The 22,185-nt window shown below is 43.8% G+C and overlaps 1 protein-coding gene across 3 annotated transcripts in view; it reads left to right on the plus strand.

The window, feature by feature from the left end:
- Window positions 1–3,618: 3,618 nt before the first annotated feature.
- xpo1b (exportin 1 b) overlaps window positions 3,619–22,185 on the plus strand; it is a 28,125-nt gene continuing 9,558 nt past the window's right edge. The window contains exons 1-14 of one of the 3 annotated variants that reach the window (XM_079279902.1): window positions 3,619–3,937; window positions 5,385–5,516; window positions 5,765–5,866; window positions 9,692–9,764; window positions 11,642–11,703; window positions 12,894–12,938; window positions 17,568–17,749; window positions 18,628–18,676; window positions 18,797–18,916; window positions 19,190–19,318; window positions 19,406–19,564; window positions 19,684–19,881; window positions 21,123–21,261; window positions 21,590–21,771. In XM_079279902.1, the coding sequence (XP_079136028.1) occupies window positions 5,391–5,516; window positions 5,765–5,866; window positions 9,692–9,764; window positions 11,642–11,703; window positions 12,894–12,938; window positions 17,568–17,749; window positions 18,628–18,676; window positions 18,797–18,916; window positions 19,190–19,318; window positions 19,406–19,564; window positions 19,684–19,881; window positions 21,123–21,261; window positions 21,590–21,771 (1,566 nt within the window). In that variant the 5' untranslated portion in view covers window positions 3,619–3,937; window positions 5,385–5,390. Of the gene's footprint in view, window positions 3,938–5,114; window positions 5,136–5,384; window positions 5,517–5,764; window positions 5,867–9,691; window positions 9,765–11,201; window positions 11,252–11,641; window positions 11,704–12,893; window positions 12,939–17,567; window positions 17,750–18,627; window positions 18,677–18,796; window positions 18,917–19,189; window positions 19,319–19,405; window positions 19,565–19,683; window positions 19,882–21,122; window positions 21,262–21,589; window positions 21,772–22,185 lie in introns of those variants that run through there. The other 2 variants (XM_079279901.1, XM_079279903.1) reach the window with 2 other exon arrangements.

Genomic DNA, 22,185 nt, shown 5'->3' on the forward strand with positions numbered 1-22,185 from the left:
CAACAAGAAAAACTGGGAAACATTCAGAAAACTGTGAAGTGGTCTATATGTAGAGTATAGTTGACATCACAAACGTTTTAAAAAAAAGAACTTATCAATGATCCAGCACAGTTTTATAATTTACAGCAATAATTGAAATAATTTATTTTCTCAATGTTTAGTCATACTTTTTTTACTATTATTTCTGTTATTATTGTTTTCAACTACATATGAGATATGTATTATGTTATGGTAATTACGTTGTATAATTTTAAGCTATTTTATTAATTCAGCTTCTATTTTACACTGTTTTACTATTACTGTTGTTATAGCTTTAAATTCAAAATATCTTTTTTTTATTGTCTTACGTGCATTTCCCCAGCAGAGGGCGCTGCAGGATCACATGCTCGTTGAAAGGCGCGGTGTCTGAATACGGGCTGTGCGTTTTTCTCCATGGACTGAGCGTTTCGATACTTTCACTGTATCTTTATAACACAGAGAGCTGCTTTGTAATGAAAAAGACAATCTCACTTTTTACAATATGGGACATTTTACAACAATTTAAAATGAACGTGTGTCGTGATTCATATATTTTCCTAAAAGTAAAGACCCTTCCAATACGTTTCATGAAAATTAGGCCAGTTTTTTGCTGTAATCCCTTTGACAAGCAGATAAACAACCCAAAATGATAACCTCTTAACAGAGCGATGATCACCAAGACCAAAACTCCAAAAATGTCAGTCCTTGGGTTTAATGGCTGTTGCTGGGTATCCTCTTCACTCATCCTTCCTTCACTCTTCCTTCCTTCCATCCTACTTCCTCCCTCCTTCTTCCTCGTCCTCTCGATTCATTTATTCACTTATTTTTAATCTATTGTCTAAATGTGATTGCTATTCTACTCATTCACTGATTCATTATTTTTAAGTTGGCTTATTTCATTCTATTTTGTTAATGTACATTTTATTTCACGCTTTTTTATTGCTATAACTGCTATTGTAGCTTTCATTTCTAAAATATAACGTCATTTCACATCTCCCCAGCAGAGGGCGCTGCAGGATCACACGTCAAGTGCGGTCATTATTGAACACTACACAGGATGGCGCTGTTATCTGTTTATATAACGTCCTGAGTGAAGCATGGACTGGAGTAGCAGGCGTATCAAAAGGCAGAGAAGTATTCTCTTGTGTTAACACATATCATATCCTGCACTATCTACGTCATCAAGGACAAGCACGTGGAATCCTTCTGCGGATTTAAACAGTCCAGGAGACCTCAAACACAACTGACGTGTTCACTTGTTGCTGTCACACTTGTCCATCCTCTGAATGAAAGAGTTTTCTGACAGTTTTCACTTCTCCTTTTATGCTGGGGTCAACACCAGCATGATCCAGCACAACACACCACACCGTTTTTTTGTTTTGTTGTTTAAGCCCTATTGCCACATGGGAGGTCAGCCCCCTAGTGTGGCGCAATGAGAATATATGTAAATGAGACGACCGTGCCCTGACCAGACAGAACGAGATTTAACCAGCCTGCGCCTGACTCCGGCTCGCTTACCTCTAAACCTCACACATGTGGAACGACAGATTCCAGCCGCGCGCCAACACAGAGGAGCTCGGACGTGTTGGCGGAGAGGACCCTCGACTCTCTGAATCTCTGAATGAAATCATGTTAGGTTCTCATAGTGCAACATTTATTTTTAATTACATCTAATGTGAACTTCATGGCGCAAGGCCTACTTTGACAAAGAAAATACTACTTCTCTAAAAATAGAGCTGGTGGTTTTGGGGAATATTGGGGGGGGGCGTGGCCTTATGAAAAAAACTCATTTTTAAATTCCATATTGATACAATGGATTGGATAAAAATACATAATGGAAGACAGGTTTATTTGTTTGCATATGTGATATCACAGTCGAGATCACAAGTGTGGACAAGCTGTAGGAGGACAACACATGTAAATATTAAACCGCGACAGTTTATAACCACGGGACACAGCGTCACACACACACCTATAGGAGCACGTCTGATCTCAGATGTCTTAGAAGTTCAAATCCAGACACTGACTGAGTCCGAAACCCGGATGGCGTTCACGAATAGACACACAGATAATAAGGCTTTGAAATCCTGTTTGTTAATAACAAGGGCTCGGATCTAGGCCAAGTGTCTGGAGTGACTGATCCAAGGACACTTGACGGGCCCAACAGTGCATAGATAGGTGAGATAACAGATTACCGTCATTTCAGGTCGGACATTGAACTTTTTTTTCTTGATATACGACAAATACAAATTAAGATTGTAGGGGACGTTTGTCTAATGTGATGATGGCCATCCACTTGTCATGTAATGCATATTATGGATGTGCACTGTGGGCACGACGTGATGATGCACTTTGTCACAGTGATACATGTGCAACTGTGACACACAACAAATCTGATAACGGGGGTTTAGTCGCGATCGCACACTTCCACAAACCGATACATCTAAAGCACCGAAAGGGCAACAATACATTTGTTTTTTCCCCAATTCCAACGTGCACTTTCACAAACGAGGTGACTTAGCACAAACTGCAAATCAGCACCGAGGCTACTTTTATCAGCATTAAATGATGTGTACATGTTTCTGTGAGTTTAGCAGAGACATGAATGGCACGAGAGGGAGATAGTGTTGCTGGGTAAAGACGAACGCCCTTCGGAAAGAAAAAAAAGCCTCCCCTGAATGACTTTACAGGCTTGTGTACTGTCTCCACTACACACCAAATCCAGTATTTTTCCATCAAGTAGCGCGCTGGACCACGTGACCATAAAGGAGGAAAAAAAAAGAAAAGAAACGCTGTCATGTTTGCGTCCTCAATTGACAGCGGTGCACGCCGTGTCTGCTTCTCAATCAGCGACATTCAACACTACATTTCTCTGTCTTCTGCTGCTTAATGACAACGTTTATTTATCGAGTCCGCCGCTACACTTTCGTATTGTTGCCCATTCGGGGGAAACAAACGTCTCATCCAGGTCGCTGTTCTAACCCTGTGCGTTTCGTGATCGTGTAACCACTCCCACTCGTGGCTGGTGGAAAATTACCAGCTTACAAGCAACAGGCAAATGAATGGTACTTGCGGGTTTTGTCACATCGTTCAACCTAACCGTGTACCTGCACGAGGCAGGCACTTTCCTCTCGGGACATATATTGCGTTTAAAAGTGGCAGAGCCTTCACAGAGTCTTAAGTGGACTAAAAATCATGAAATGGCAATAACGCACGTGCAGTGCGCGTTTATATGAATGGAGGTAATATTTAACTTGACCCCTCGGTAGTAGCGATAAACAGTGGCCGCTTATTTATTCCCTATTCTCATAAACGGAGTCATGTTAGAAGTCCATTCTGCATGGGAGTCTGCCCTCTTTTTCTCTTCGGGCGGAGTAGTCGCGTGGGCGCTTAAGCGAATTGAAATAAACTGACAGGTCCGTCACGCAATGGAACGCCGACAATGAAGTCTCGGCCGAAGCCGCGACCAATCACGGCGCGATGTGGGCGTCAACCCAGTCCAAACTTTACGCGGCGCCATCGGCTGAAAACTAAACCGAGATGGAATCTCCCAGTCTGAACCGGTTTCAACCGGTTGCGAGTTAGTTGCTTGGGAGAGGATAGGAGGCGCAGGCACACAACCTCTACACCGCCCCGCTGGAAAATTGTTAAGAGTAACGAATTAATTAGTGAATCAAGGTTTACTTTGTTTCGTAAAATGTTTCGGAGTAACATATTGCTGGGTTTGCCGTGATAGTAGTTTTGGAAGCCACACCAGTGGTCCTTACCAGTCAGACATCACCCACTGCTGGAGCTGGAGATAGTCAACGCTGCAGAAATAGGAAATCTTGTCTAATCAACAGTGATACTGAAGTACTCACTAGACCTTGTAGCTTCTCTGGCAAACGCCACTCTTTTCAGTCAGAGCCTCGGACTTTAGGTAGGTAACTGGGGTGAAGTGAAAACCTCCCATGCCGTGATTAACGTTTCTTGGCTTTAACTGTACAACGAATAAAATGCATTTTGGTTTTGGTATTAAGTTGTGCTGTATTATAGTTTACGTAGCCCGTCATAATGCGCCTAGAAGAGACATGCTAATTCAGAATGCAATAGCATCAGTGGGGACAGCCAATAGCCACCGACTGCCCGCTAGCTAGCGTTCAACGTTACCACTTGAGGAGAATTAGCTAACGTTGACTGTCATAGAAAGTGCTGCAACTTAACTATAAGCACAACTGACCGAGGCGGTCTCGTAACGTTACGTGCGACACCACAGATGAATCAATTAAAATTAAATCCGTGCCTCTCCCACAGCAGCATCCTCGCGTGTCTATGATGTCAAGTTGATGCTGCTAAGTGAGGGCACTTGGTGGTAGCCAACGTTAACTTCAGCCTCTACGTAATGTAACTGTTAAATAAAAGCGTCTGAAAACGGAGCTAATGGGACAAACCGTTGCCAGTCCTCCTGGAGTGTAGCCACAAAACGAACTGCCAACCCCCCTGAACAGTGTTGTTAAATGTCACCGAGTAACGTGAATGTATGGGCGACCTCCGTCTCTGGCATCCTCGGTGGGAGTGGTTGTAGGACCACATGTGAACTGTTTGTGCGACACACTGCTAACAGCTAGCTGTAAATACAGCTTAAATGCTAGCACTTGGTGTGGAGTGTGCTAGTGCCGCGTGCACGTTGTTTACGTTGGCTACGTTATGGGCTAGTCATTGTGAACATTGTAGTGAGCTGCTGCGTTATTTATTTATTTATTATTATTTTGGATCACATGATCTGCTGCTTGTGTTGCGGTTGGTGTTTGGAGGAGTGAACTCTTACAGATGTAAACAACGTGACGTCGCCCAGTATATCCGGCACGTGGCTCGGTTAACCTTCTTATTGTCGTAGAAAGGAGTGCTTGATTAGTAGAGGCACAGTTGAAGCACTGCGCATCAACTCCCGGTTTATCTAGAAGTTTCAATCTGTTGTTAAACCATCGAGGACATCTCTTTGACTTTTAAGAATGGTGCACTCAGTCCTTTTATAAATCAATATTAACCCATTTTTGGCAAAATAGTGTGTTACCACTCTCCTAAAACCCCTCCCATCACCAATGAAATAACATTTCCCTGCTGTTGTCATTCTTATGGTAACAGTTTATTTCCATATTGCAGTTTTGAGGAACTTGTCTCGCTTTGCATACTATTAGAGCAGTGACAGACTTGTGACACAATGCGCTTTACTTCTTAACAGGGCTCCCGCTGGTGGGTCTGGAGGATGTTTGTTTAGTAATCAGTCAGCTGTTTGGAATTGTTTCTAAACACACTGTTCACATGACTTTGCCTGTTGAATGTGTTCTGTGCACTCATGACCCCTCCCGCCACTGTCCTTGTTGCAGAGCTCTATGCCAGCAATTATGACAATGTTAGCAGACCATGCAGCACAGCAGCTGCTGGACTTCAACCAGAAACTGGATATCAACCTGCTGGATAATGTGGTGAACTGTCTATATCACGGGGTGGGACCACAGGTATGTTGTGAAGCATTTACAACTGCTTTATAATCCATCTAATACAAAATCTGTTGGTTTGTCTCAAATGTATAATTATGCGGCGGCTTTTTAATCTCTTTAACACACACCTGCATTAAAACACACTATGTTAATTATTCCGCTGCTGTTCTATTCACCGCAGCGCAGACATGTCTAGAAATTGCTGTTGCCCATTTGCAATTGTCTCGGTGTTGCATCTAAAGTGTTGCTCAAATTTTGTATTGCAGCAAAGGATGGCACAGGAAGTGTTGACACACTTAAAAGAGCACCCGGACGCCTGGACGAGAGTGGACACCATCCTCGAGTTCTCCCAGAACATGAACACCAAAGTAAGCATGCCACGGTTCAGAAAACACTGGTGGACAGACACTTACCTGTGCTTTGAGGAAGTGTATTCTATCACAAATACAAAATCGTTAAATTCAAAAAAATACAAACAAAAACATGAAAACACTTGGTCACAGTGGTTTGCTGACAGCATGCTTTAAATTATATAAAATCAAAGCAGTTTTATGCGCTGTGAGTGCATATTGTTAGGAGCACATGGCCCCAGCAGAGGTCGAATAAGTATTCCTGGCTGTGTTGGCACCGTGCCCGAGCTCTTGAGCCATGCAGGACCTCTGTCCCTCTGATTAAAGGAATGCTGTTCTGAACCTTCCAGATGATCAATTGCCCATCAACTCCTGGTGATAATATAAAACAGTACAAAATAAGCCTTTTAACATTCTGCCCAGTTGGGCTTGAATGGGAATGAGCCCTGTCTTTCTCAATCATTGTATAATATGGTGCAGTAGTAATGCCTGACACGACATGTCTGTATTTCGCTGCAACATCTTGGAATGCAAAATGCAAATTTTTGATCATTAATCAAGAAACGTTGCAAAATAAACATACATGCGTGCATTCAAGCATACTTCTGTATAACTTGCATGCTTTATGGCACATGGATTATATGAGACTAAAAGGGCTGTAGCTTACAAATGTTAACGTCAAGTTGAAAATGAGCTGCCCCAGTCCCCTAACTAGTTGGATGTATGGGCACATCTGCATGACCAGGGGTCAGCTGTATGTGCAGGTTGTTACTGCAACTCCTAAGATCTGGTTCGTCAGGTAAACGTAGAAAAGTTAAGAAATATCTGCAGGCAATAACGTTTAGTTTGAGTGAACTCTTACTTCCAGCACGCCATCAAGCTCAGCGACACCCTTAACCCTTAAGAGTAAAGGGTGTTGCCGTACAAACAGCATGAGCTCTGATCAGCAATGGCCATCCCAATACATAGTACCGGTATGTCAAATGCAGTATGCCAAAAAAAATACCAGGATGTCCAACTGCATCCGGCCGCATTTTGCAGTATGCAAACCAGCTATTCTTCCAATCTTCTGCCCAATGGTTTTATGAGCAAGAGGGTCAAAGTTCAAAGTCCCAATTGAGTGCACACTGCGTGCAACAGTGCGCACTTTGTAAGGGCGGCTGCAGTTGCGTACTGAAAGTAAAAAGTATGCGATTTAGAACGCAGCGCATGCGTCTTGATTTTTCAAATGAATAACCGCATCAGATCGATCATCAACACCTCTGGCTCCCCTCAGCTGTTAATTGAAGATGTTAGATCCATGTTGTTCCTCACAATATGTCCACAGATAAGTGCACACTCATCCCCCTTCTGTGCACTGATCCAGCTGATTAAGCAAACTGCCTGTGAATAGTGAACCCAGTGATTCACTTTCCAGACACATTCAGGGATTCACAATTGTATTTTCAAACAATTTGGCTATTCTTTTTAAAACAATCAAGCCTAATCCATAAATGTAATGTCCATAATGGGAAATTAATCCATGTACCGAGTGTGAAGTGAAGTGCAATGCGTCCACGGCTTCCTCAAAGTACACATCTTGACATTTGCTTTTTTGTTTTGTTTCATTTTTGCTTGCCTGTAAGAGTGCTTTTAACACTGACATTCATTACTAATGTCTTAAGTTGAGTCCTAGTTTTACATTTGTGATTTGCCAAGAAAATGGGCATTAGAGGAAAAGAGGAAACAAACGGTAAACGCCTCTTCAATTCTGCATTTATAAAAAATAAAAAAGTGCATCATTTCGAAGCACATTTGAACATTTGGCTTTTCTTAGCAACTGCAGTACTAGTTACAATATTTGCAAAAACAACATTTTTTTCACTGAATTCCAGCTGTGACTATTTGATATTAATCCCAATGTTCCATTATGTTTATGGCTTGTAATAGGAAGAAAAGGGGTGTGTCATCCTGTGCGTCATGACACAGCTAGGCTTTGACGGCAGGCCTCCACAAGGTCTACCCTTTTTTGAATTCCCTTTGACTGAATTCTGTTCATCTATTGCATCTGTTTCATTGGACAGAGGGAGGGTGCAGGCTGCAGTCAGCAGAGAGACACACACACACACATCGGTCGACGGCTTAATTTCACCTGTAGGGATCATGGCACCCTTCTCTCCTCTTTACGGTGCATCCGCTTCCTCTTCAACCCCTCTGTTCAGCCGAGACCCTTTTGACTTAACGAGCATTCGCCCAGCGGAAAAAAAAAAAAAAAGTCGCAAAGCAGTCGGTGCAGTTCGTTGCTGATAATTTGCCCCATCCTGCATTTTGTGGTGGTTTTGTGCTAAGTGTGGCAGTTAAAGGTGAAACAACGGTCACCGGTGCACAGTCGCTGCGCCTGTGATGAGATTTCCCGCTTTAATAACACCCTGTTTTACATGCCATTTATTCTTTGCTTTTATTTTGGAATCATTGTAACTCTGGAAATGATGATCCCTACAGTTGAAACAGTCAGTTGAAGTAAAAAAAAAAAACTAACTTGTAAATAAAATGTTTTTTTTGTTTTTTTCCCCCCATCATGCTTCACTATTAAGCAGAAATGAATACAGGGCATAACCTGTGGTTGGTCTTGCTGTTCCTTTATGACACACCAGTTAAAGTGATCTGATTGAGGCTTGCCTTTAGACTTTATCCATCATCTATACTTTAGTTGATTGACTCACTCGCGTGGTCTAGGGTTGGGTATCGATGACATTTTCTTGGTTTGGATTCTGTTCGTCAATTCTAAATTGTTCGTTTATGGCATCTGATAAATATAAGTAACCGAATAGTGAAAGCAAAAAAAACCCACCTTTTTATTTAGGCTACAATTAAAAATCATTTGTCATAAACAACAGGGTATTTAGTTATAAAAAATATTTTTAGGAAGAGAACATGAGATTTCCATAATATTATCCTGGTTTTATTTGTTGGATTTATAAAACACCTTTTATTTAAGCTACAATAAAAAGCAAGTATAAATGACGAGGTATTTTGTAAAAAATAAAATAGAAGCTTTTTAGGAAAAAACGCATTTATTTATATAATGTTATCTCTGTTTTATACTTGGTTTTATTGTTTGTCCACGGTAGCGTTACTACAAACGTTGAACATTTTTAAGTCGGTGTTCAGACCAAAAACCCTAGTGTGTGTGTGTGTGTGTGTGTGTGTAAAAACACAAAGAAGCATGGCGATTCGAGGGTTGGGGGAGCGTTGTTACAGTGCGACAATAAAATACAATCCAGGAGGTCTAGTTTGAGGAATACCTCCATGAGTTTAAAGGCTTACCAGACTGCGCTTTATAATATTACAAGTGAGGATTGCAGTGCTCTGCAATCATTTTAGCTTTTCGTCGCAACGATCTTTAGAAACGGGGCATTCGCATTGAAAACGAATCTACAAGGAATGTGCGCTTCAATGTGCGACGTCAAAAACCAATTGTTGATTCCCAACCCTACACAGTGTCTGTATCCTCGCTAACAGAGCCCGTAACACAGACCTCGTCATGTCTCCCCTCGGAGCAGTCAGAGCCAAAGCTGGTTAAAGCATTGTTGCCTTTTTCTGCTGTCTTTTGCTGTCTGGTGTGATGCTGGGAGAAACAGCAGGACTTCTGCAGTGTTCCAGCTTAATGCTGCTTGTAGACATTAAAAAAAAAAAAAAAAAACTAGGAGGGAAAATCTGCATGAAAGATGTGGTTCAGCCCAGTTCAATTTAGAGTGCAAGTTATTACAGGCTGGTCCACTTCATACTGTTATAATGTAGTAGTAATAATGTCTTGTCATAATGTCGTCGTCCTAATGCTTCTCCTCTCCTGGCATGTTCCAGTACTATGCTCTTCAGATTCTGGAAACGGTTATCAAAACAAGATGGAAGATTCTGCCCAGGAATCAGTGTGAAGGTAAAAAAACTACTTCTGTGGTACAATTCACAAAATGTCTTTTAACCCCGTCAGCGCCGGTGCCTTTTGCGCTGCAGTGACGTGCGGTTGCCAAGTCGGGGAGTGTTCCCCCGCTAAGCATGCCGGTTTGTTTTCTGCTCGACTGGCCTGCTCTGGCAGCGGAGAGCCGGGTTTGATTCTGCACCGTAGCGGTTGCTTTAGAGAGGAAACGACAAAAGAAAAGAGCAACACGTAGCACTGGTTTTTAAAGCGTTGTGAGATGTGATGGGGCATCTTTAAAGAAGTAGTTTAAGATATTACTGTGCTCTCTTACTTGCTTCTCATATGTTAAATGATTTTTATATCTTTGAAATGACTCTGATTGCATATGTCTTTGTTTGTAGGAAGTTAAGACATTCCCTGTGTTTTTGTTTTTTTATCGGCACATTTATCTTATTGTCCCTGTAAGAGAGAGAGTGAACGGTCATGGATTAATCTCTGACACAGCATCTTTATGGGAACTACTGCTAGGAGTTTCCATTGTTCGGAATTTTCTAATCTTACACCTAGTGGCTTCTAATGTCTTGGGAAACATTCCAGATTTTCATTCATAATTATCATGAACGGGAAGTTGTTTACCAGATAAATTCTACTTTTGGAAATGTTCAGACTTTAAAGGCAGGGTTGGTAATCTTTAGGTTCTAGCTAGAGTACGCTAGAGTGATGAAACCGAAAAAAACCCAGCCCAGTGGTGCCAACTCTTTTTCAATGAAGTAGCTAGCAGCACTAGCTCCAAAAGTTGCTAACTCTGTCAAGAAAGTCTGGGGAACACCGACAACCCGTCCCTTTAAGGCCTCCCTCCAAAGCCACTCCCCCAAAACGATCATCATGAACGTAAACGAAGAAAGATGGCTCTTGCTAGCACTTACAGCCGTCAAGCTAGCAGTTTGTAGAAGACTCCGGTGACGAGCAATGAGAGCACAGGCAGAATACGGTATATTAACAAAAAGGTATTCTGTCCAATCATTTTCGGGCCCAATGAAATGATTGGACGGGCTTCTTTCAGTGCTGCGACAGCCACAGATACCTGTGGTATCGTGTCTTTTCTATTTGTCAGAGATTTTGACTGCTGTCAGGATGAGAATTTTAATGTTAAAATCCTTCAAATTTGAAGATTACCTCCCCTGCCTCTAATTGTTGCCTTTTAAGTTATCGGTTCTCTGTTTTCACAACAAAACATATTGTCCTTTGTTACAAAATACTGCTCGAGATATCTTAAAAAAATACTGAAAACAGAGTGGGGTGAAAATTTGGTTTGGAGCAAAAAGAAATGATTATGCAATTAATTGAATAGCCATGTGTAAATCAGTTGATTCTGCCTCCCGCCATTCTTCTATAATTTTGCTCAAAATTCACTTTTTTTCTATTGACCTAAGACTTCCCTACTTCTGACCGTAGATGCCTGAATTTTGTTCAAGTGGCAAACCCAGTGCAGGGGCGACCGGCAAGTATGTCTTCTCCCCCCCCCCCCCCCTTTGTGTCAGAGTATTGCCTTGTTCTCGGCTCCGCCCACCACACCCCAGCACACCATTTTTTAGAAATACTGACACACGCAGTCTAGTAAGAAATGCGAGGGAGATGAAAACTTCAGTTTTTTTTTTTTGAAGATTCTCTGCTCACGTTGACAATCTTGACTGTCTATAAGATACCTGGGGAAACGTTTGCCCCGTAGAAGTTCAGAGGCAGTTGCAGCCCAAATCCTTTTGTGTTTACCAAGAATGTGAATTGTGGTGGGGGGGGGGGGCACACTTGTAAGATTGTCCAGATTCATGTCAAGATGTGCAACACTTGTTATGCATGCTCACAGTGTCCTCCTGATATCTCTGTGTGTTCGCCAGGTATAAAAAAGTATGTTGTCGGTCTCATTATCAAGACTTCATCCGATGCATCAAATGTGGAGGTGAGTGAATTCAAATTACATCACTTTTGGGGTAATCGTATGGGTTCTACTTAACAAATCAAATAGAATGACCTATTATTCTGATTAAATCTTCGGTTGATATTTAGGTTTTCTCCCCCAAAAAATCGAAAATGTCTGTACTGTGACCCTCGATAGTACTTAAGAAGAATAGGACAAACCTGTTGTTGTCAAGGTAACACTTATCTGCACTGATGCGTGCTAAAGCTTAACTTGCCACATCAGCTATGGTCGTTCTGTTGGCATTTGACATTTACGGCCATATTAACAAATCCGAGTGGATCTCATTCTGTTTTGTGTCTGTGACATCACAGCAGCCGTGAGTAATGCTGGTAACCATGGCGCCGGGTTGTCCAGACCAAAGATGGTGAACCGGGGAACCGTTACGGCCGTGTTCCACCTGCACCGACGGCAATTTAGTCTTCCAGAGACCGCAGCGCCTGGCTATCTGCACTAAACACACACGCTAAACTGCTGGGGGTCAGCTCCAGTAAAAAGTCAAATGTGTGTCACTTTGGTTGGCTCTCACTCTACTGTAGGATCACGACACAGGTTGTTTGTGTGTGGAGTTGCCCGCCTTACTCAAGTTATAGCTGAATCTGTGTGTTCCCTTTAGTACCTAATATTAGCAGAACTGTTACTGAACACGAGCACAGAGGCTAAAATATGAGTTGACGTGTCGAAAAAGGAAAAGTGAAACTGAAGGAAAAGGAAACTTTGCAAACGAAGCGGTTAGTGGAGACAAACATGTTTGCTTGTAACCAGAGCTCAGCTGTGGATCAGGGTCTGCTCTGATGAATGGAAGGACTAGAAATGACTGTCTCTCACTGCTACCATCACTTGGCTTTTGGTATTCAATGATGCTGAGTAAGCACAACACATAAAACCCAATCGGTCCCAGGTTATCTATTATTGAACCAACCAAGTTGACCAGGCTGTCTCTAAATGGTCTGTTATCCTAAACGGCACATCATTTGCTGCAGTGTAATAGACTATTATGTTGTATTATATTATTATTACTCCCTAATGACAAAGCGTAACATTATAGATCTACTTTCTAGCGACACCACCCGTAACTGTTTGTGACCTCTAACCCTGGGTTTTGTTCAATGAAATTACATTTTTAATGCAAACTGTATGACTGACATTTCTGTATCCGTTTGTACTCTCAGAAAGAAAAGGTGTACATCGGGAAGTTGAACATGATCCTTGTTCAGGTAAGCCTTCAAACCTCAGCCTCAGCTGTTTTTATAGCTTCGATCCTCTTTTGCTGCTAAAATGCAAACAAGATACCAAAATCACATTCATCCGCATTTACAAAAAAGAAAGAATCCGTATCGCCTATATCACCATTAATATAATCCATCATGGGAGCCCCAGCTGTTAGAACCACCTTGGTGTGCTCCCGTTAACGTTTCCCAGACCCACAGTGTTGCATGTGAGCAAATCGACGAGCGGCACCAAGGACTGTTTCGATGAAGTTATCCACACTGACAGCAGCAGAGCCCACCGGAGCAGGGAACTCAGCTCTAGCCCAGGACCACCGAAAGCCACGACGAGTGCTGAGGCACGGGCTGATGCAGAGCTGATGTACAGAACCACATCTGAGGTCCAACTAGAGAGGCACGGTTTTTAGTCAGAATGATTTTTAGTAAATTATAGAAAACAGATGAAGCCCTCTGACACTGGAGGTAATACATAAACCAGTAGTTTTATGTTAATGTTCATTGGTGTGGATTGTGGATTAATATCTGTAGCTGCAGTCAGCAATCCAGTGATTAACAAATTGTCTTTTCACCACACACACACTACCTCTAAATGTTGGACAGTTTAGCACATCTGCATGTGAAACACAGCGCTCTAGATTAGTGCGTTTAGGTATCTTTCTGCTGCCTTATGTTTTGCAGTGATACTTTTTAACCTGAAGATGTCACTCTTAATAAGTCTATCTGACTCTAAAACTGTCCAGGCCCGCTAAGTTCATGGTTCCTTATGAAAAATCACATATTTATTTTTCTTGAATATCTGAGGCGAGACAGCTGGTGGTTCATAAATTGTCGCTTGAAAAGAGGATCAACTTAAAGAGAGACAGAGCAGCAGTATTTGCGGTGTTGATTGTATACTTACTCCAGGAAAGCGCTGAGTCATGTAAGCGCCGGGCTGTAGAAACTACGGGCCTCCCAAGTGTCCTGGAGAACCTGGAGAATAGTTTCCAGTCATTGAGAACACATGGAAATGAGAGAAAAGGGTCAAATGTCCTATCAAAATAATTTCAATATTCTCCTAATTTATCAGCGCTCCCTCCGAATGTATAACTCTGCCACCTGAAAGTTATGTCCAGGAACATTTTCTCTTTTTGGTACTTTTTTCTATGCCATGCTAGCATTGCCTCTTCAAACGCAATGCTGCGTTGTTACGGTAAAATGAGCCAAGACGTGACGTGTTTAACTTTTGCAGCAGCAGCGTCACAATATAGTGCTGTTTACATTATTCTACGATTGATTTGTCACAATATCTTAGCATGTAAGAGATGATTTTCTTAAAGCGGGATGTTTTTAGTGCATGGCGCGTTTCCTTTCTGTCATAGCAGCTAGATCATCACTAGAAATGTCCTAGAAAAGAGCAGGAACGTGTGGAACCCTGAAGTGTGGACCACAGTCATGGAGACGTGTATCAGAACGGTTTTGATCCTGAATAATCCGACCACACTGACTGATTAGTGAATCTTTTCTCCTGAATGTTTAACAATTTGATTCCACCTCGTTGTGTGTTTGTACATCCGTTCGAGGGAGACCTCGATTGGCTCGCCGGCCACACGAGTGACTTTTCATTGATGCCAGTGAGACTTGAGTCGCTCTGCCCCTCGGGGAATGTAGAGCTCCAGATTCCACACGGGTCCTCGGGAGGCTGTTTGGCATGTTTGTGCACATGTATGTAGTGTTTGTGGTGATGTGGGGGTTATCCTTTGGTTCATGGGACTTTCATTAACACACTTTACTGCGTGATCAAAGTCAAACAGAGAAAGGGGCCACATGCCTGGTTTGAGATTGAAAGGACAGATCGTAATTTTTAGCAGCAGTCATCGCCTTTGTTTCTCATTTTCAAACTCCCGGGGGACCTTCTTAACTTCCAAGCTCTTCTTTCAACTTTTTCCACCACTCTTTCTACTGCTAAAGCTGCATTCTTTCGCTCCAAAATCCTAACCTCTGCTTCCAATCCTAAAAAACTCTTCGAAACTTTCTCTTCACTCCTCCAACCCCCACCCCCTCCTCCAACTTCCTCCCTTCTCCCTGACGATTTCGCCAACTTCTTAGACCAGAAGGTAAACGATATCAGATCTTCCTTCTCTCAGCCCCCCTGTCCACCCTCTCCAGCTCTTCCCCCTCAGCTCTCCCTCCCCTCTCCATGCCCCATCTTACCCTATCTGGCTCCCCTCTCCCCTAATGAGGTCCTCAACCTTGTTACATCTAACCTCCCCACCACGTGCTCCCTTGACCCGATCCCCTCCCCTCTTCTTCAGTCTATTGCGACTGAACTCCTTCCTTTCCTCACCCACCTCATCAACACATCCCTCGTTTCAGGATGCTTTCCCACGGCTTTCAAGACCGCTAGAGTCACCCCCCTTCTGAAAAAAACATCACTTGACCCCTCTGATGTCAAGAACTTCAGACCGGTTTCTCTTCTACCCTTCCTTTCCAAAACACTTGAATGTGCTGTGTTTACTCAACTATCCTCCTATCTCCACCAAAACAACCTCTTGGACCCCCACCAGTCCGGGTTCAAAGTGGGTCACTCGACAGAGACAGCCCTCCTTGCGGTGACAGAGTCGCTTCATGCAGCGAGAGCAAACTCTCTCCTCTGTCCTGATTCTCCTGGACCTGTCTGCGGTGTTTGACACGGTGAACCACCAGATCCTCCTCTCCACCCTCGAGGGGATGGGCGTCTCAGGCTCTGTACTCTCCCTGTTTGCATCCTACCTGACAGGGCGATCCTACCAGGTGTCATGGAGGGGGGCCGTGTCGGAACCACGCATGCTGACTACGGGGGTTCCACAAGGCTCAGTCCTGGGGCCCCTTCTCTTCTCGCTCGACACAACATCTCTGGGTTCTGTTATTCGCTCGCATGACTTCTCTTACCATTGCTCTTGTCATTTCCCCCCGGGGACACTCAAGTGGAGGCGCGCATTGCTGCGTGCTTGGCTGACATCTCGAAGTGGATGATGACACACCACCTCAAGCTCAACCTGGACAAAACCGAGCTACTGTTCCTCCCGGGGAAGGGTTGCCTGCACAGAGACCTGTCCATCACCATTGATGATACCGTGGTGACTCGGACTGCGAGGACCCTGGGTGTGACCCTGGACGACCAACTGTCGTTCTCAGCTAACATTGCATTGGTCACTCGCTCCTGCAGATTCCTGCTCTAAAACATCAGGCGGATTCGCCCTTTACTCACTGATGAGACGGCACAGGTGCTCATCCAGGCTCTTGTCATCTCCCGCCTGGACTACTGCAACTCACTACTTGCCGCCGGAGCCCCGGTGTCGGCCATCAGACCTCTGGAGCTTGTCCAGAAAGCTGCAGCTCGCCTGGTGTTCAATCGCCCCAAGTTCTCCCACACAACTTGCCTTCTCCGTTCTCTACACTGGCTCCCTGTAAGAGCTCGCACCCAGTTTAAGACTCTGGTGCTAGCCCACAGGGCAGTGAAAGGAACAGCTCCTTCCTATCTCCAGGCCATGGTCAAGCCCTACACCCCCGCCCGACCTCTTCGCTCTGCTGCCTCGGGGCGATTGGTTGCCCCGTCGCTCAGAGGTCCCTGTGGCCGGTCACGGCTGTTTTCTGTCCTGGCCCCTCAGTGGTGGAATGAACTCCCCACTGACGTCAGGACAGCGGAGTCGCTGCCCATCTTTCGGCGCAGGCTGAAAACTCACCTCTTCAAGAAGGCCTACCCTGAGCCTTCCACTTAGCACTTACTTAGCATCTATTGTATTCATACTAGCTTATTGCACTTATTGTATTCATATTAGTTTGTGGCACTTATTGCATTCGTTTGTTTCTGCACTGTATGTTGGCTCTGGTTATGCTCTTAGATGCTTGTTTGAGGAAAGGAGATGCACTTATTACTTCTGCTGTCTAGTTGTTCTCTCGAAAACCGATGTTGAATACACTTATTGTAAGTCGCTTTGGATAAAAGCGTCTGCTAAATGACTGCAATGTAATGTCATTTTCAGATCACATGTTTGTGGCAGTGGAATCTGTCACCGTTGAACTAGGGCTGAACAGTATATATCGATATTATGATATGAGACTAGATGTTTGGGATATTGTAATATGGCACAAATGTTGTCATTTCCTGGTTTTAAAGGCTGCATTACGGTAAAGTGATGTCATCTTCTGACCTTGCCAGACTGTTCTAGCTGGTCTACAGAGAGCTGCAGGAAGGAGTCCTTGAACCCGTTAATGAGTCAGCATTTCTGCACTTCCCAGTTCCCTCGTCTTGAAGCCAATAGGGTTTTTTAACGTTTTTTTGTTAGACGCCTGGAGAATAAGGTCTGTGGTTAACACGAGTGTAAGAGAATAATGATGAATGAAATGATATGATATGAAATGCAATGGAAAAATTCCATTTCCTTATGTGTCGAGTGAACCAGTGTGACACTAACTTCCTGGTTGGCCTATGAAAACACGTCATCCCTTCAGCTCTATAATTTGCCTTTCCTCACTTAGTCATTGCCTCCACATTGCTGGTGGTTGTTTATAACGTAGTATTTGGTCAAAGGTGATATTCTCTCGATCGCCCAGCTGATCAGTGTAACGGTAACCCGTGTCTGTGTCCTGTGTCCGTAGATCCTGAAGCAGGAGTGGCCCAAGCACTGGCCCACCTTCATCAGCGACATTGTCGGGGCAAGTCGCACCAGCGAGAGCCTTTGTCAGAACAACATGATCATTCTCAAGCTGCTCAGCGAGGAGGTCTTCGATTTCTCCAGCGGCCAGATGACCCAGGTCAAGGCCAAGCACCTAAAGGACAGGTCAGCATGCTGCGTCTTCACGTGCCTCCGGAAGCCCCATCGTGTTCATGGTAGAAAGGGTTGAGGAAGGAACAGTGAAATCAATTGAGTGTACCACCAAAATATGATAATTCATGTTTTGTTTTTTACCAGATTTAGGAGTCCAATACTTTCAGAACATCGTGAAATATAATCTCAGGGTGTTGGCATTTGAAAATATTGCAGCTGGCAATTAATCCAATGCTGTAAAGCTGTGATCTGTAACAGACTTGCAGACAAACGGCCTTTGCTGTGCACTAGATCTTTGCCTCTTATTGACACTTATTGCCTCTTTTATTTCCACTACATTTGACACTTCAATCAGTATTTTTACAAGTATTATGCAATCTATTTGCAATTTCCCTGTTGCCTGAATTGCAAGCAGTTGTGCTCTCTATTATGCTCCGACAGTATGAATGATTCACTTGTTCTGCCTGGCCGCACAGCGTAAGCAACTGGGATATGACCTAATGCAGACGATTATTATCCAGATTAATTGTTTGATTAATTGTAAAGTGTCGGAAAATAGTAAAAAGGGTTTCTTAAAATCCAAATTTATATCTTGTTTTGTCCAAAAACCCGAAGATATTCAGTTTGATATCGTATACAACAGCTGTTTGTAGCTGTTGAGCTGAGCAACTCGCCTGTATAGCTGAAACGGTGTTGCGCCTAAGTAGCTCTACCACTAGCTTTGACTGGCTTTACATACTGTTGTTTGCCTGACGGGTGCAACTGTTGATGCGTCGGTCAAGAAGACATTCTGTCGTGCTTTGATACAGAGGATTGGCACATTTTTGTCAGTGTAAAAAAAAAAGTGCCATCCAGTACGTTCCATAATGTGTCTTATTTCTTTCTTTCAGCATGTGCAATGAATTCTCCCAGATTTTCCAGCTTTGCCAGTTCGTCATGGTATGCGACTCCTCATCTCTTCCTTTTTTGGCATTGTTGTGCAATCATTTATCGCTGGTCACACACACACAACAGGGTTTGTCCTTCAGCATGTTTGTCGTCTCATTGGTCGCACCGTAGGAAAACTCCCAGAATGCCCCACTGGTCCACGCCACTCTGGAGACCCTCCTACGTTTTCTCAACTGGATTCCTCTGGGGTACATCTTTGAAACCAAACTGATCAGCACATTGGTGTATAAGGTGTGTACACGGATGCACGCGGCGTCGCGTAAGAACATTGACTTGGAATTGTTCGGATTCTGAACCATCGAATTGTTAAGCAAGCGTAAAAAACTCCAAATTATTGCTAGTTACACACAAATCTTAAACGATAGTTCATGTGTTTTGAAGTGGGGATTGGTGAGGTGCTTCTCTATAGTCAGTGTACTACAGTAAGCATACGCTTAAACTGATATTGATTCTTTTAGGTGTCTGTCGAGTCGTCAACTAAACATCCGCTTCCACTGTTTGCAGTTCTTGAACGTGCCCATGTTTCGCAACGTGACACTGAAGTGCCTCACCGAGATCGCCGGTGTGAGCGTCAGCCAGTACGAGGAGCAGTTCGTCACGCTCTTCACCCTGACCATGTGTCAGCTCAAACAGGTGGGTTGAGCTCACATTCCCAGATTCCCGTTCGTCGTCGTCGTACAGATACTAACCGAGATCTCCGTGTTCTCCACGTCTGCGCAGATGCTGCCCCTGAACACCAACATCCGGCTGGCCTACGCCAACGGGAAAGACGACGAGCAGAACTTCATCCAGAACCTCAGTCTGTTCCTCTGCACTTTCCTCAAAGAGCATGGGCAGCTCATTGAGAAGCGGCTCAACCTCAGAGAAACCTTAATGGAGGTACGAGAGGATGCTGTCAGTCAGGGGTGTGACAGATGTGTCCATCCAACAAAAAGGGAGTCCGGTTTAGATAATTGTCACATTGCTCCCTTGCTCCCCCCCCCCCCCCCCCCCCCCAGGCCCTCCACTACATGCTGCTGGTGTCCGAGGTGGAGGAGACGGAGATCTTCAAAATTTGTCTGGAGTATTGGAACCACTTGGCTGCTGAGCTCTACAGAGAGAGTCCCTTCTCTACGTCCACGTCCCCGCTGCTCTCCGGAAACCAGCACTTTGACGTTCCACCACGCAGACAGCTCTACCTGCCCGTACTGTCCAAGGTACCACACGCACACGCACACACACACACACACACACACACACAGCTCACTGCTTATCACCTCTCGCCTTCATTGTCCCTTTTTAACGTGGCGTTGATATGAGTAATCAATGCATTTTTAGGATATCAACAACATGGCGATAAGCTGACAAACTCAACATCCAAGTATTTTGAATTTGCTCTGCTGTAGTTTTGTTTCTTTTAAGAGCCTTTTCTTACTTAGAAGCAGTGAAGAGTTTAGGGGTGCAGAAGGGTTTCAGTAGAGTCGTAGCTCGTAGTCATACTAGAATCAGTTGGCAACAGGTGGCTGCCAAACTGCTGCCAAAAGATTTGCTGGTTACAGCGTTCCTGAAAATCAGCAGACAGTAAAGCAAAAATAATAATTTGTTGATAATTTTTTCCATCCATAGCAGTGTGTGGTGCATGTTAGGCCTGGTCAATATTATGATATGGCATAAGTGTCTTTTCCTGTTGTTTGTTTTCTGAACTTACACATATTCAAGCTGTTCTATAGAGTGCTGCAGGAATGAGTCCTAGAACCTGGACATGAGTCAGCATTTTTGCACTTCTGATTCCCTCGTCTCAAGTCTGAGTTATGCCTGAAATAAGATCCGTGGTTAACACAAGCCGAAGAGATGTTTAAAACGTCATAATGCAGACTCGTCCGCCTTTAGCTTACGGTAGTCGTGGTGACGTGAAGTCATGTGACCGTCGTGTGGTTCGATCACAGCCGTTGGCTTTTTACTTTTTAAGACGGCATTTACACTTTCAAAAATCTTAAAAGTGGTATTCATTTGTGAAGATGATCTTTCTGAAGTATCATAAACGTTTGTTTGCCGCAGAGCTTTTTTTCTGCTATAATCCAAATTCTAATAGAAAAATCCCATCTGATGCTAACTTCCTGTTTGGCCTACAGAAATAGGTCATCCATGCAGCTCTCTGTTTTTTGCCTTTACCCACTTGGTCATTGTAAGCTCCGACAATATGGACATCGAGGTATTTGATCAAAAGAAGATCATGATATTTGATTTTCTCCATATCACCCTGCCCTGGAGTATAAAGCCATGAGACTCACTGTATATTATCCTTTAACATTCATGCCCACTGATATACATATATACAGTATGTATATATGTGTGTGTGTGTGTGTGTGTGTGTGTGTGTGTGTGTGCGCGCGTGCCGAGCAGTGAGGTTGTTCTCCGCTGTGTGTACATGCTGACAGGTGTTTATCTCTTGCGACAGGTGCGTCTGCTCATGGTGAGTCGGATGGCCAAGCCGGAGGAGGTGCTGGTGGTGGAGAATGACCAGGGAGAGGTGGTCCGAGAGTTCATGAAGGACACCGACTCCATCAACCTCTACAAGAACATGAGGGAAACCCTCGGTACGACTCAGTGATAAGACTCCACGGCCTTCAGCCTCAGCGTTGTTTCTCTCAACAAATGCAGTTTTTAAATTATCACAGCCACAAAGACTGATGTGATTTCCATATTGCTGCTTATTCATCCATCCATTTGTAACTTTGTCATTGATAATGAAGCTTCCCACGTACATCTGGGGCTTTTCTGTGTGGAGTTTGACTCCAGTGTCAGAGCATAATAGTTTTTGTCCTTGTTCTCAACTGAACAGGGATGTGCTTCTGGCTGTAAGTCCACCGTACATTGTAGATATACTCATAGTACAGATGTCCTTTGTCCTCCGCCACCCTGCAGTGTACCTGACTCACTTGGACTACGCCGACACAGAACGCATAATGACGGAAAAGCTTCACAACCAGGTGAACGGCACCGAGTGGTCCTGGAAGAACCTCAACACGTTGTGCTGGGCCATCGGCTCCATCAGCGGGGCCATGCACGAGGAGGACGAGAAGAGGTTCCTGGTCACTGTCATCAAGGTATGAACAAAACAAAACAAAAACTTGTTTTATAATGAGGACCAACGTGCTAGTTGTTGCACAAGTTACGCTTTTAAAAGGCAACCAGGCATCAGCTTTTGGTTGATTGCTATTTTTTGTCACCTGATACTTTGAGTAATTATAATGAAGAAAATGGAACGTGCATACATGTCATGTGCATGTTGTACATGCTTTGCAGTATAATTTTCCATCCAGCTCAATGATGCTGCGATACTTTGCCTCCCAAAAATCTCTGTTTTGTTTTTCGTTTCATCTGGTTCTTTCTCGGTTGAATCAATTTGCTGAATCGTTGTTTCCGTTCTGCTCACGCGCGTAAACGTACCAATGCTCACGCAGCCTCGACTGGTTCTGGTTCTGACTGTAACAGCAATATTTCAACATCACTAATGTAAC

Source organism: Melanostigma gelatinosum, assembly GCF_949748355.1.
Source record: "Melanostigma gelatinosum genome assembly, chromosome: 12".
NCBI lineage: Eukaryota > Metazoa > Chordata > Actinopteri > Perciformes > Zoarcidae > Melanostigma > Melanostigma gelatinosum.